Source organism: Rissa tridactyla, chromosome 2 (genome assembly GCF_028500815.1).
Source record: "Rissa tridactyla isolate bRisTri1 chromosome 2, bRisTri1.patW.cur.20221130, whole genome shotgun sequence".
Taxonomy (NCBI): Eukaryota; Metazoa; Chordata; class Aves; order Charadriiformes; family Laridae; genus Rissa; species Rissa tridactyla.
This window is the reverse complement of record NC_071467.1, coordinates 81,718,615-81,734,143: the sequence shown is the minus strand read 5'-3', so window position 1 is coordinate 81,734,143 and position 15,529 is coordinate 81,718,615. Positions and strand designations below refer to the sequence as shown.

The 15,529-nt window shown below is 43.7% G+C and overlaps 1 protein-coding gene across 2 annotated transcripts in view; it reads left to right on the top strand.

Moving 5' to 3' along the window:
- The window catches only part of MYO10 (myosin X), a 170,977-nt gene that overhangs the window by 112,534 nt on the left and 42,914 nt on the right, over positions 1-15,529 (top strand). For both annotated transcript variants that reach the window (XM_054190799.1, XM_054190800.1), the window contains exon 19: positions 1,776-1,856. In XM_054190799.1, the coding sequence (XP_054046774.1) occupies positions 1,776-1,856 (81 nt within the window). The remainder of the gene's footprint in view (positions 1-1,775; positions 1,857-15,529) is intronic.

Genomic DNA, 15,529 nt, shown 5'->3' with positions numbered 1-15,529 from the left:
CAGCACTCTGCAGAATCTGGCTGTCTGTACCACAGATGAATGTGAAAATAGGTTAAATCATTTTTGTTTAGACTGACCAACTTTTCTGATGTGTGTAAGTAGGAGCCTGTGTTGAGAGAATTGGCTTAGTTGTCCGTAGATGTTGTAATGGTCACACAGGTTTAATACAGATGAAGCCCTTACTTTTTGAAGCTGTCAATATTTGTCTTTGCACAAAAATATTTGTCTTTGTATCTTCTGGCTGTTTAATGTTTGCTGCACCCGACTCCTGGCCCATAGGCTAAGGCAAACGAACCACAAACTATCATTTATGTTCCCAGCCACTTCACCATTTGCTCCCTTTGCTCTGTACCAGCTCCTGTGCATAGCCACAGCTCTGCCTGTTGCCTTTATCACTTCGTGTTTAATCACCAAGAAAGCCCTTGGTTTGCACATTAAAGCAAGAATTTTTTGTAACAGACTGCCATTGGCAGTTTCACTCCAAAACATATGGTAGGACACACAGCGTTGCTCCTTTAAAAAGTGAATTTTAATTCTCCTTGGCAGCCTGCTCTGTAGTCTCTCCTCTGCCTGGCACGCAGTGCCACCTTTGAGGGGCGAAACATTATCATTGCTAGCTTTCGGGGCTCTTCAGAGCCTGGGCTCCCCTCCTATACAGACATTTGTATCTCTACAAAGTAAATGCAAGACTTCAGTTTAAAATGGTTTATTATATTTAATCATACAGAATGAGGCAAGTTGGAATAAGATATGGAATGACGGCTCAGGGGGGAAAGGGGTGGAAGTGTAATTAAAGTAATAATCATAAAAGGAGTGAGGGATTTTTGTGATTTTTATCTCCAGGCTGAGGTTCAGACAACTGATAGTCTAATGTGTGTTGGGTCATTCAGAGTTCCAAAACTAGGAAAAAACCCATGTTTTCTTCTATGGTTTTTTAGATGAACCTTATAATCTCTCTTTTTATTGTTAAATGCAATTTGCTATCACATGAAATAACTCTGAAACTGCCTGCTTAAAGCTGTTAGCTTTGTCTTTCAGTAAAATGTGTTTTCTTCACCACTCTATCGATCTTTACTCAATTTTTGTTAATTTCAGGAGGGGGCCATTTTAAAATCTAGTATTGGTAAAACAATGGCTGCTGTATTCTAAATTAACTCTTTTTCAGAAATTTTTAATATCTTTTCTACCCTTCTGTTGACTGACATGTATTATCAGAGTGTCTTTTTTGCACGAAAGATTGAGATTGCACAGGAGAGAGGAACACCCTGTGCACAAAATGCTGCTGATGGCAGGGAAAATGGAAAATGAGTGGGTATGAGGTGGTTGAAATGAAAAGAGAAAATCTGGTTTTGTGGGTGTTTCGGTTTTACCTTAGACCCCTTATCCTTCCTTTTGACTTGCTCAGGCTTAGCTGTTTGGGAATGTGGATCCTGAGTCTTAATCAGTCATTCAAAAGATCCCTGAAACAGCAACTTTCCAATTTAGTGTTTCCTTATGAACAGTTTTCTTCATATCAAGCTGTGTATCTTGTTCACTGTAAAACAGTGATGGTAGTTTTGATCAGAAGGGCCGGTGGAAGAAAAGAACATGCAGGCATCGATTCTGTATGTTCACAAGCAAGAGCTTACACGGTACAGTAATTTCTGGTGTATGCCACTAGGTGTTGCAGTTAGATATCGTCTGCAACGCGAAGCCGCAAGAGCTTTTGCCGGGGTATGTTGCTTGTACAAAAAGTCAGCTTGTGAAGCGGTGTCTTCTTTCTACCTGTGTTTTAGGAATCGCTTCATTCTTTAATGGCGACGCTGAGTTCTTCAAATCCTTTCTTTGTTCGGTGCATCAAGCCCAACGTGCAGAAGGTAAGATTTAAAGTCACGCCTGCCTTTTCTATACATCTCAGGCCTGATCTTTCACTGTCTGTCTGGTTATTTACCGCTGTGTGAAGTAGAGGGTAGCGTTCTTCCCTGACTTCGTAAAAGGCTCCGCAAGGTGAGGCGCTGGGAAAGGCGTTTGATTTTTTTTTTGCACATGGGCCGCGTCTTTGGGCACCTTTTTAATAGTCATTGCTCGCAACTCTGACAAATGACTGGCTCTGAGGATGGTTATAAAAGGAAGGTAGTAGGCTGCGCTGCACGTTTGACAGCTCTGTGAGAGCCTTTTTAGGAAGAAAACGTCAAAAATGCAAAGTTTGTTTTATATCACTAGAGGCAGTGAATGGTGGTGGATACAGCAAAGCTGGTGTGAATGACCAACTCTGTGTCATCAGACTCAGTCTTTCAATTTTTGTACAACTCCAAGTGTCTTCATGCTGGCTGTTTTGTTCTGTTACAGAATTATGTTTTTAAAACAGACTTGGAAACTAAGGCTTACTGTATCAGTTTGTCTTTTGAGTCACAGATACTGAAAGGCAATGTCAAGACTTACTTAGGTATGTTGGAGGGCTCTCTAGAAATGAAGCAGTAATGGTATAGTAAATGCTGAAGTTAATATTGTTAGCCTGATCCTGATATTCTCGGGGTTTATGCATCTGGTTTTGGCTTTATAAACCATTATTCAGGTATGGTCTGTTTATTATATTATGCTTACATGGTCTACAAAAATGCAAAAGGCAGAGGTGCTAACAAATCTGGTTTATGGTTTTCACATGGCAACTTAGGCATAGTTGACTTCGCTATAAGTCCAGTTTTACGTGTTACATTTTTCTGGGATGTCTGGTTAATCAGAGCACTAACACATCAAACCTGGCAGATTTCATTGCAGGTTTTTGTGTTATCTGGACAGGGCATCCTTCGCTTTACATGTTTTCAGGTTGCTGACTGTTAACTCTGCTTTTGCACTGTTACTGGTGGTGTGTCAAATAACACGCAGATTGTGGGCGCTTTAGCAAGAGGGAACAGCCCGGAAGCAAATAAGACCTGCTTTCTGTGTCCTGAAGTGTTTGGTGCTCTGAGGTGTGCAGCCACCAGGTAGCCAAACCCCCATGGATGAGAGCGCCTTGGCCAGCGGCTGGTGTCTGTGAGCCTTTGTGCGTAGCAAAGCCCCTCATTACTCGGGGAGGGCGGTTTTGAAAAGCTTGTTTTCTTCCCTGCTCCCATTTTTGCCTGGAAGCCCCATGATCCTCATGAAGCCCACCTGCTGCCACTGGAGTATAACAGGAATTTCAAGAACCCACACATTTTCCTTATTTGTCCTTTTGCATCCGAGTAAGGCTCATCTCCACAGCACCAAAGTCACAAGGATTTGCCATGGTTGATGCAAGAACCAGGCACTTGTTGCATTTCCATAGCAAGGCAAACACTTGAGTTTTCCCACTCCCATATTCCTTGTTGCTCTGCCAGTCTTTTCCCACTAGAATGCTCCATCCCTGACAAATTTGGCATATGCTGCTGTATCTGCACATACATTTTACTATCATTAAAACACAGTTCTCACAGAATTAGCAGTTGTGCAAGCAGAAGGAGCTTGAGACAGCCTCCGTCTCAGGAAACCACATCTAATTGCAGGAGTGCATGCAGGAACAGATTGGGAAATTCCCGTAGACAGTCCCTTTCAAAGTACATATAAAATGTCACTGAAATCTGACACAAAAATGTTTGTGCTTGTTTTCCATTTGCTTTAATTTGATTGCAAATTTAACGATTCAATGGCTTTACCAAATAAGGAATCCTATTTGAAGAACAAGAGCAGAGAAAAGGGTCACACGTTTACCTCTTGTAGCTGATTCAGTAGAAGACCTGATGGACAATGAGAACGAAAGTCATACATAATACTTGTTGATGGGATTCTTCACTCGGGGAGGTGTTCTCAAAGTGCACATTTGGGATTCAGTGTTTTAGGTTTTGTCCGCTGTGCACTGCTCTCTGTCCCCCCCTGTGTCTCACAAACACAGTAATTTTTATTGCCAGTCTTGTGATGTTGTTGGCGTTGCTCGTTCTGCGACGGTGCAGGTACAGAAGCAGGCACATGCAGGGCATTTGGCTCCTCTGTAGCTCAGCTGGATGCTGTGGATGCACACGACGTTAAACATTTCATAGTTTACCCTGTCATACAGCTTGTTGCTTCTTTTCAGTTAGACAAAGGGAAATAAGGTGAGTTAGTTTGCGTAGCTCTGAACCAGCACGGCTCAGAGGCAGGTTGGCTGCACGTGGACTACCAGGGATTACCGCCTACGTGACTCACGGTGCAGGGCTGGTTAGAAACATAACTGCTTGAAACATTCAGATGAGCTGCTGAAACGGAGAAACTGGGATTGAAAGAAAGTAAAAATCCCCACTGAGCATTTTCTTCTGTGTTTTCCGTCCATGGTTTTTACTCTGCGGTGATGGTGGTATGGAATGATAAAATGTCACTCTTCAAAAAGTCCTTAAGCAGCGCTTGCCAAATAACAAATGATGTGAAAGAAAGGGATGTTTGAATTGCTTTTTTGAAATGTGCAGCATTAAAGGAGAGCTGGACCAGAGAGACTCGGCAAGTTGTGTTATCAGGAGGAAAGCCTCTCGAGCTACTGGTTGCTCTCTGGGTTGGGTACGAATAGGTGACACGCCTATGGGCGAGCATCCTCTGTAACTCTGGAGGGGAGGAGCTGGTGGGGCTCGAGAGCTGTTTTGCTCTGGAAATATGTTTGAATTCTGCAGGTGAATGAGGTTGAGCAGATGTAAGACAAATTCAGGCCTTTGAAAAGCAGAACATGCAGCAGACAGTACTTCCTCTGCTGCTCTAGACATTAAAGTGTATTCACGTCGGATAAGAGATGTGATAATTTACAGTAATTATTTGTTTTTTTAATTGATCAAATATTTGATTTTTAAATATGTTAACAGTGGCAAGCAAAAACAATTCAGCATATGCAGTAAACCACTGAACATTTACATATCAAAGCAGGATCTACACTCATTAGAGCGATTTCCTAAAGGGAGCGCACGGAGTACGTGACCTTTTGTCACAAGACATTTCAGCGAGCAGGCCTCAGACAGAAGAACAGAGGACCCATTAATCTTTGGGAGACCCCCGAACAATCACTGTATCTGTTTTCACAGTTTCCAGTCCGTTCTGAACTAGCCATAACGTGGAAACTTTTCCACCTGGTATGCTTAATGAGTATTTTCTGCTAATGAAGGGTCTTTCTCCACAACTCCCCTTATCTTCAGCGCAGCTTGCACAACTACGTATTGTTTCATCCTTTTGAACTTTGGCACATCTTTCTCTGTGTCTTGGTCTCATATTTCTTTTCATGCCTCCTGTTCTATTCGATAATGATTCCTCCCTGCCACCTGGCCTTTTCTGGTCTCCATGTATCCTTTTTTGTGCGCCTTAAATTAAAAAAAAAAAAAATAAAAACAACAAACACCACCACCATCAAAAAAGGAACAAGAAAAAAACACCCCACCAAAACAAAAAACACTGTCTTTTTAAAATAAACTACAACCATTGTTACAGCCATCAGCTGAACCCTTCTTCCAGCTTGCTGCTATTAATAAAGTTGCTAAGCCTTGGTGCTGCTCGGGAGACAGTTCAGGGTAAATTTAAGATCTGAACTTCCTATCCAAGCTGTTTCCAAGGTAGAAATTTTCCTGTTGGCCAGAAGGAGCCAGCCTTGGGCAGGTTGGCTCAAGTGCCTTCTCAAGTTCCCTTCTCCTTTTAGAATTTTTCTTCAGAAAATATATTGGCATAATCATAGCGAGCCCCATAATATTGGCATAATCATTGAGAGTGGCCCCCACCTCTAGCATCTGCATGGCCTCATCTGTACTGGTCTTTTAAAAACTCGATTATTACAGCTCGCTTCTGTAATTCCCGGTTCTTGAGACTTGAACAGGTTTGCACGTGGCTGTTCTATCATGTATATAGATAGGTGCAGCCACTTCTCTTTCGTTATCTAAGTCCAATTTGGGCCTGATAGGCAAAATGCTGGCTTCATTAGAGTTGGCATGAAATATCTGAAGTAGACAAGAATTTCACTTTGCTTTTTTTGGGTTTTTTTGGAAACCTTAGTTAGCCTCCTTCTCATTCCTTGTCTGTCTCATTTCTTTGTTGCCGTGATGATCTTGCCACTGTCAAGATAAAAGCCACGTTCTCTGAAGCTTGTGAGCTCTGAAAGGGCAATTCTGTTTCTCTGCAGGTTTCTTATATTAATTTTTTTAATCTTAAGATTTAATTAGGTAAGGGACAAGTGAGACAAAATTAAACCTGTATTGTAAACCTACTGCAGGGTAGGAGTTACAGGGAGCAACAGAAAAAGTGAAACTAGTAATAACTTTGCAGTTCAAAGGGAGACTGGTAGAAAAAGGTCTGTAATAAATTCTGTGAGGCTTACTGCTGCTTAGGAGTCCTATCATGCTCCATATTCATTCTGGGAAAATTACTATCAAGGCAATAAGGTTGCTAATGTCGCTTCTGGGGACAGAGCCATTTAAAGTGAATCAAGGTATGGCTATTGGCACCTGCAATGTACTTTGAGGCATATGTCATTAATAGCCATGAGACGCCCTGGAATAGCAAGCAGTATGTCCCCTAATAGGAAATAAGATGCAAACCCATTTCGCTTGGCGTCTGAATTAAACTTGTGCTCTTAAAATAGCTCTGAATCATTACAAAGGTAAGTATAGCATGATACCAGCCTAAACACCAGTTGGAAGTACAGCTGAGGAATGCGGTACAAAGGAAGGATGAGAGAACAGCTTGGCCCCATCTGCGAGGGTGATTGTGCGCAGGGTGTGGAGCAGGTACGAGTTCCGTGAACGCAGCATCTGAACTGCTTGTCAAGCTGGAATTGCAGTATGGTCATATTGAGACCTGACTGTATGAATTACCAAGTTGGCCTCGTAGAGAGATATTTTTTTTTTTTTTGCAGAAATGCGTATAAGGACAGCGCAAGCCTAATGCCGCTGCGTTGAGAACAGCGCTGACATAAAACCTTGAAAGATGCAGGGAGGGAGACTGAGCTTCAGGGATATTCTGTTATACCTTCAGCACGGGATAGCTAAGCATCTGGATAAAACTTTACTTTTGAAATTCTCTATTAAAAAAAAAAACAACCAAACACCTTAATAAAGTGGTCCAGCTTCAAACTTCTATGCACATCCATCCTACTGCAGTCATATCCCAAGCGTGTGCTTTATACACCAACCTCAGTCACTCAGCAGACTCTGGGTCTCCTTACTGGGGAGTAGATGACTTTGTGGGTTTTTAAAGACGCTGAGCCCAGCAGTTAAAAGCTAAAAAGTGTTAGGCCCTAAGTGGAGGCGTCTTTATGGTTTACTCACTTAGTTGCAGAGCCCTGGGGTAGCCCTTCTGCAGCGAACCTGTGATGTTCTTTGGTACTGGGAGCTAGCAGATCACAGGGTAAATTTGACTTGCTGTCCATAAGGAAAAGGGAATGGAAAGCCTGTTCATCATGTTAATAGCTACTCTGTCATACTTGGAAAGTAAAGGGAATGGATTATATGTCCCAGGTACAGCTGCTGGCTGTGTGTGGTGCTATCTGTAGAAAGCTAAGGTCTAGTAGTATTCATTTACAGCTGTATAAGCAGCTCATGTATTAGAGATCCTTACTGCCGGTTTTAAAAACCACTCTTTTATCTCAGTCGTTCTCAATAAATACTTGTTTTAAGAAGGCTTTCCAGCTGCCAATTACTGCTGTCATTGCTTCTGGAGGAAGCAGAGCCACAGGCTCTGAGCAGGGATGGGGCTTGCTGGGGCAGCCTGGGTCAGGCTCAAGGGAGCTGCTGTTCGGGCTCGTCCCTTGGGAGGAGAGCAACTGTTTCCCAAAAACACAGCATGTTGGCCCAATCTCGCAGGTCAACAAGTGCGTGGGGCCAAATACAAACTCTTTATCCTTAGCTCTTTAACTAGTTCATAAGGCTTTATTGTTCGTAATCAGGAAGGCGCAGTTGTAAGGTGTGGCACCGTGCCCGGCCAACGCCGCTTAATTCAGCTGCCGGGATCTTGTCGCCTTGGGTTTTACAGAATTACATAGCTTCAAATCAAGACTTGTGGAGTATGTCCCAGCTGCATCATTCTCTGGCACATCACTTGAGTAATTAGGTCAGGCACTAGAAGACTCCTTAGGTGAAAGTGATAAGGAGAGTGGGTGTGAGGAAAGCAATTGCTCGCGAAGTGCCGGCAGTGATGTTACGTGCGGATCTGAATCCCTGGCTGAGAGAACAAGACGGTTCCTGCGAGGAGTTTCGTGCTGCGCTGGCAGTGCCTGTCTCCTGTGTCGCCTCCCTGGGATCGCTCCCATCACTCCCGCGGCGCAGCACATCAGTTATGCTGCCCGGGAGCCACGGGGCTGTCCCTTTGTCCCCATCTCAGAGCGTCGCCGCTTGCTGGGCTGAAGTAGGTCATTCCGCTCTCCAGGCAATCGCCCAGACAGGCATGTCCTTCTTCTTCATCAAGGTTTGTTGTTTACTAAGCAGGGCTGACTAGGCATCCCTTTGCTAAGTGTATTAGGGTTTGTCTTTCAGTCACCAGGGTATAAGGGGTTTAAAATAGAGGTGTTTAAGGCCGGGGATGGAGAGCTGCGATGGGGTGCTGCCGGGGAGGGAAGCCGGCACTGCGCTCTAAAAGATTGCATCAAACTCCAGGCAGTGCCGGCGAACGGATTTTTGCATGTTTTGCAGCACGTATGTGCGCGGTTGCCAAGTTTCCCGGAAAGACCATTTGGTAGGACTCTGTCCACAAGTGGTAAGAGTCATTTTTAGGATCTCAGATAGTAAGCGTGGCAGTGTGCTCTTGTGAGCAGGGTTGGGGGGGGACACGTGGGGAGCAAACGCTGCTGCAGGAGGGACTGGGGAGGAGGTGGCCTGAAGAGCAAAGTACCACAACAATTCTGGGGAAGAAGAAAATACCTAGGGGTGGGGTATTTTTAAAATGCAACACTTGCTGTGTAATATTTAGAAGCGAGAAGAATTTTGGCTGCTGCAGAAATTGATCTGTCAGCAGCAGAGAGTCTTACTGCCTCCAGCTGACTTCAAGCACTGCAATGATTTTGCATTTTGTGCCACCTGATGGATTTCTTGTGTTTTATGAATTCCTTCATGTGTGATTGTGTGACATGGATGGGCATTTGTGGAACTGCAACTACTGATCCCAAGTCTGAAGTATTTGCTTTTTATAAATACCGGGCGAAGAACTTGGCTTTTCTTCCTTCTTGTGCGCTCTACCAAGTATTTGAATTGCAAGCATTGTCATGCAAATGTATGCACAGAAAAAGTGTGTACTTCGTCAAGCTTTGGAAGTTTTCTTTTTTAACTACAACAAAAAAAATCCCCCCACATCTCTGGATGGCAATTTACATTCAAATCCTGTTTGCTGTGTTCTCATGGTAACTACTGCAGGGGAATATGCACAGTCCATGATAAATAGACATCCTTAGAGCTCCAAAAGCATCGCTGGGGTACAGAGTACTGTTCTCTAGCAAAAACTTTAGCGTTCGTAACTCCCTTGCTAAAGTGTGTCTTAGGGCATTTTGTGCATTTTTATCTCTTAAAGGTTTAGGAATTCGTTGGCTGTGAAATATATTTACATTCTTGATGCCTGTGAGGTGAGATTAGCCCTCGTGTCCTGTTAGTCAGGAATATCTACAGCGATTGCTGTAGAGCCAGCCCTTGCTAGGCTTGACTTCCTTTGAGTAGCAGCAGGAATGAATTAAGCAAGTACAGCCAAAGATATCACATGAAAGACTTGAAATACCAGTGAGCTGAAGAAAGCCTTGTTCTCTGTGTGTGTGTGTGTGTGTGCGTGCATAGCTGCAACTGCTAAAAGATTCAGTTTTTCACAATGGGCGAACGCTGAAGGGTGAAAAAGCCTTAAAAGGTAAGGGGTTTAATTCATGCAGGTTTTTTTAATACTTTTAATCTTGCGTACTTGGAGTAGTGGACTCGTAGAAAAAGAAAAGAAAGTGCCTGGAGTTTGGCTGAGCAAGCTGTACTGGAAATGTTTCTGGGATTGTATTTTCTTTTAAAGAGGGTAAATGCATGCAGAATCAAGTTAATGAAAAAAAAAAAGAAAAACAACTAAATTTACTGGTCTAATCATATTTTCGAACGCCAGGAGAGCTTTGCTGCCAAGCAGTCTGCTTTAATAAATCACACTCTGTTTGAAAGTTTAAAGGGGTGATTGTTCACAGAGCAGGGAAGAAGTCAGCAGAAGTAGAGCTGTGTGGTGCAGAGCGGGGAAGACCCGTGTTGTAGTGATGGGCTGCTTTCTGGAGAAAGATCTTTTCTGTTGTTCATCAGTCTATGGTGTAGATTCAGGAAAACCAGCTATGTAAAGTTTAGGACCATAGTATTCCTTTAATTTATTACGGCGTAAGGCATGGCTATAGTTCTGCTTTGATTACATGATAAGAAAGCGACACTGGGGACGAGCGTGTTTTGGGGCGTGGGGAGTCCAGCAAGATATCTGCAGCACCCAAAAATCTGAATTAATTTTGTAGTTTTACTGGAGAAACTTGATGGGGCACATTTGAGACAGTAATTTTTTCACCATAGAAATACAGGAAACGGAATGTGCCTGGAAAAAAAAAATAAATTGCAGTAGTGATGGAAAGGACACCATAACAGCAGTATATTTTGACTTTGTTTTCTGTGTCAACTCCCCCCCTTCTGCCCCCAATGAAATAAACCCCCCAACCCAACTCAGCAGGTCAAATAGCTCTGTTCTTCACTGCTGATTGCTTTCGCTTCTGGAATCTGCATTTTGTTCCTTGCTTTCCCACTTAAAGAGCTTGCCTCTGCAAACATTAGAATTCAGCCATGGGGTAAAAAATTAGGATAAAATTGCTTGGGAGAACCTGTTACGAAGGGAATGGGTTTGATCCTGCATCATTGAAGTCTATGGGAGTTTTATTCTTGTCTCAAGAAGAGGAACTCTAGATTTGCCTTGCAAATCTAGGTGGAGGAGATACGATCTGATGAAGTGCCTATGGGACTGGGAAAGGGGGTTCTCATAACTTGTAGTTGTTCTTCTCTCACTGATATTGAGATGTGTCCTTTTAAACCCCAAGCAGTAACAGTGGTGGTAGGTCAAAACATGGGTATTTTTGTTATGTGGAACATCAGTGACATGTATTCAGTATTTATTTTAGCTAAAACTGCTGAGTTTCAAAAAAGATAAGATTTGTTTTGTTTCTCATTTGTTGACTTATTAATAAAACTGTATCTACAACGTATAACATAAATGAAAGCATAAAACCAACTAATTTTTCCAGTACAGCTACATTACTGGTAGGAATTAGCTGAAAGTTATAGTACTGTCCCAGCGTTCCCTGATCTTTGTCAGAGCTAATCCCAGAACCCAAAATCTGTGTCAAGAGCAGAAGGTAGTTGTTTAAGTGTAGACTTGGGTCAGTTGCTAAACCTTTTTCTCTTTAACTGTATCTCTCTGTTTATGTGTGTGTGTATATAGATAAATATATATATATGTGGCTATTCTTAATTTAGTCACAGGATGTGACAAAGAAGCAAAGACTTCATGGGGAAAACCTCACTGTGATGAATTTGTAAGGACTAAGTACACTTCAGAACATCTGCTCTCACCTTGTAAGATGAAACTTTAAACACGAAATGCTCGCTGAAAGCACACCAAAGCATCTTATCTTTGTTGTCTAACTTACGCGTAGAATCTACTGTTTCTGGTGGGGTTTAGGCAGTTCATAGGCCTAAGCAGCAAGGCAGGTCTAGTCCTAGGGCTGCCATTGGAATTACGGAGGTGAGGTTGTGGTTTCAGCTGTGTGAAGTGGAATGCCGTAGCTGTGAAGTCCGTGTTTCAGGACATCAGCTGAGTCGTGGCTGTGTGAGGGCAGTCCGCCTAAACTACAGGAAGTTTTTGGCTGACGCACAATGAGGTTTGAGGTTGCTGTTGTCCATTTGTCTCCTCCACCTTCCTGCCGTGCGTCCCCTGCTCAGGCCACCTGGAGCTGGGCAGCTGGTGCCACTGGCAGGAGGTTTGCCGGGGAGGTGGTAGCACCACAACTCCTCAGGCTCTGTGGGCAGGAGTAGTTTTGTTGTTCAGTGCCAGGCACGGGGTAAGGGTTCAGGTCTGTTCAGGTCTGCGAAGTTGCTGGTGAGGCAGGGAGCCCACTGCACCATGTAAATCATTCGGGACACTGGGAAGTTTTTCGTTTCGGCTGCCACCTTGGATTGTCACACACCTGTGAGCATTGCGCAATGTTTAGCGTAGAAAAGGCAAGTTTGTCACCAAACTCAGAGTGATATGTTATATCTCCACCATATATACGGTGAGATCTATCGTGGCGTTTTTGAAACCTAATCTCTATAGATCTGGAAATCTTAAACTTTAAGTATGTGGTAAGTAGGGGCTTTCGAGAGTCTCAAAACTTTTAATAGTCAAGCAGAGATAAAGTAGGTGGGTGGAGAGACGACATCCACTTCCAGAAAGCCAGATAAATGCCAAATCCTCTGTGATACTGGCTTTCTAGAATGAATGGCTGCCCCAGATTCAGCATGAAAAGGACGAGTATGTCCATCTGCAGCTTGCCAGCCACACCATTTGTGCATATTTAACCAAAAAGAAACAGTGTCCAGCCTCATTAATTAAGTAGTCTTTCAAAGGAAGAAATGATGATTTTTGTTAAAAGTGGTTTAGCACTTAAATTAGCTTCACAGAATTTTTTAATATAAGCAAACAATTCACATAGCAAACGATGTCGCATTTAGGAAGGCTGATTCTGTCTTCAGTCTCTTTCTGACTCAAACAATAAGGGTTATGTTTTGTTGTGTACTTAGGCCAGCCTAGGAATTTCTCAGGGGAGAAATGGCTGTTCAGCCATCCAAGGTCGCCATTTCCCTGTGACCACTGGCGTGCACAGCCTAGCGCCTCTCGACTCAGCCAGATGCTTGAAGGGCACGTACATCTCATTGGCCTCAATGAGCTCTAAGCATGCATCTAAATGCTTTGCTTAAGTTATTACTGTTTTTAGGCTGCTGTGGGGGTGCTGGGCAGCACATAACAGAGTGCCTGGAGCTGTGATCCCTCTTGTCACACAGTTTTGAAGGGGAGTGAGGTGTATGTGCAGCTCCCTTACAGTTCTGTAACCATCCCGAAGTTGCAGCTGGTCCTTGCAGGGGAGGAGGGAAGACTTATTACATCCATTGCCCCAGTGCCGTGGAGCCCACACTGCTGGCCAGTCCCAGGAGAAACATAGTGGTGGTGTGTCAGCAGTGAAAATGTGTCTAACCCATCCTGGAGCCTCAACAGTCTGATTTCACCATGATTGGAAAATCTAGAAGAGGGACAGAGAAAATCCACTTGTAGGGCAGGAAGAGCCATATTAAACACTTAAATATCACGCAGCGGATTGTAAAACCGTAAGTAAAGGCAAAACTTTTCTCCACAGGGTCATCTTGAAAATAGATCTAGTCAACTAAGTGTGTGCTTCATGTAACTAAGAAAAGATGGAACTCGCCTTAGAGAAACAAAGGGCCATTGACCAGCATCCCTGCCTGTCAATCCTGCAGGCTTTGTGGAGATGAACAGTGGCATCACAATTAAATCACTCAGAGGGTGACTGAATGTTAAATTAGTTAGGTTCTGATGTAATTTTGCCATCTATTATAATTCATTTTCTCTCTCTCTCTGTAGATAGACCAGTTAATAGTTTGATAACCATTTTGGTGTTAAGGGAGGTTTCTTGCCGTCAATTTTAGGTAACTGCACCATGCTAATAAAGCAAAGTTAATTTACTCCTACTCCTAGAATTGGAACAAACAAGTAGTTTGTGCAGTTTTTTGGTAAGGGAAAAATATGTGGTGGCTTTCATTGCAAGCGTTAATGATTGCCAATATATAATCTGTAGCAATGAGATGACAATGTTGGTTTTTTTTGCTCTAGCAAATGCAATTTACTAGCAATGCTTGCAGGAAGCACTGGAGCTACCTGCTGTTCTAGCCAAGATGATGTTGACTCGCTTGTGCCTTCAGCATGGCCTCTGTGGCAGCACAGGTAGCTGTCACCTGCAGAGCTCCTCCATCACCTGTTTATGTAATATATGAAGAAATCAGTAAAGGGGATTTTTGTTTGGTTTAGGATAGAAATTTCAGAATTATCAGAAAAATCTAATTTGGTTTTGATGTGGTTCTCGGAAACATCAAAGAACTCGAGTAGGAGACTTTCCAGCTCTTTATGAGGGGATGGGATGGGAATGGACTGTTGTGTTGTAACAAAGCAGTCCAAGGAGAACCTATTTGTTGCTTTTTCCTGTGAAATGAATGTACACAGGAACAAACAGCTACCTTCATTTTCTGTCCCTTCCCTGCAAACACACACATACACACCTTTCACTAGTCTTGATATCTTCTTGTCTAGTCTTGTCTAGATCTGCAAGGCAAGTCCTGAATTTATAATGTAAAAATGTGGAGGGATACAAGAGCAGCAGCTCAAAGGACCAATTTCTAAGAAAAAATGCCAAAGTTAGACTGACGCTGTCTGAGACGTGCTGAGATACAAGATGTGGGGGTAATTAACGTACTGATTACATGGGATTGAGCTGGGTCATTTATCTGGGCCACCACACAACTCTTGCTGTCAGCCAGGTAGACGTCTGTGCTGATCACAGGGATCCCCATCACCACCTGTAAACTTGAATTTCCCCTCTCGAGACTTAAAAGGTATCTTAACTGCAGTGTTACAGGTTTCCTCGTACTTTTAAAGCAGATCTCCAGACCACCCACTTCACGTCTGCTGCAGCGTAGCTCTCAGGCAGCCCCCCTTCTGCTCCCCACCGTGTCCCGGGCTCCCCCAGGTTGAAGCGAGCCCTTGGTGATGATGAAAACCAGCAAGGCCAATGGGGCAGTTTTGGTGCAGAGGGGCATGGACGCTGGTCACTCCTGGTGATGGTCAGTGCGGGGTCCCAAGGGAGCTGGGCGGGCAGGGATGCTCAGGGAAGGCCGGGTCACGGCACCCATGCAGGCAGCATCTCGGAGGCAGCATCCCTGCCCAGAGGCAGCATCCCTGCCATGAATGGAGCCCTGTGCCTGTGCCGGGGTGGGAATAATCTGCCCTTTCAGTGCTGCCCGACCTCCGGTGTCCTAGCAACCCAAAGCTGTTGGGCTGAATATTTTGTGGCGTTCCTCATTTACACATATCAGATATTGGCTGTGATTTAAGCCTGGCTGATTTCCCATTACAGCCTTCAAACCAAAGGCTTGATACAGGAAGGAGAGGAGAAAGGGCTCCTTAGGAGATAATTTTATAAAAGCATATTTATTTTTTTCAGCGTAAGAATTGCACTGGAACGTTTCCTTGCTTGAGAAAGCACCGAGCAGCAAGTCTGTGCGTTACATCAGCCTTGTGCTTTGTAGGCACCTTTTATGGGCCACTGAGGGGATGAAGCGCGTGCAGGGGCAAAATGCGTTGGAGAAGGAGAAACTGCTTGTAGCCTCGATATTGAAAAAAGGGTGCCATCAAGGGCTAACTTTTTAATGTTGCTTGAATCTGATTTTGACTTTTAGCTAGGAAGTTGCTGGCCCTCATGGCCGTACAACAAATTCATACGTTCCACGCTGAAATC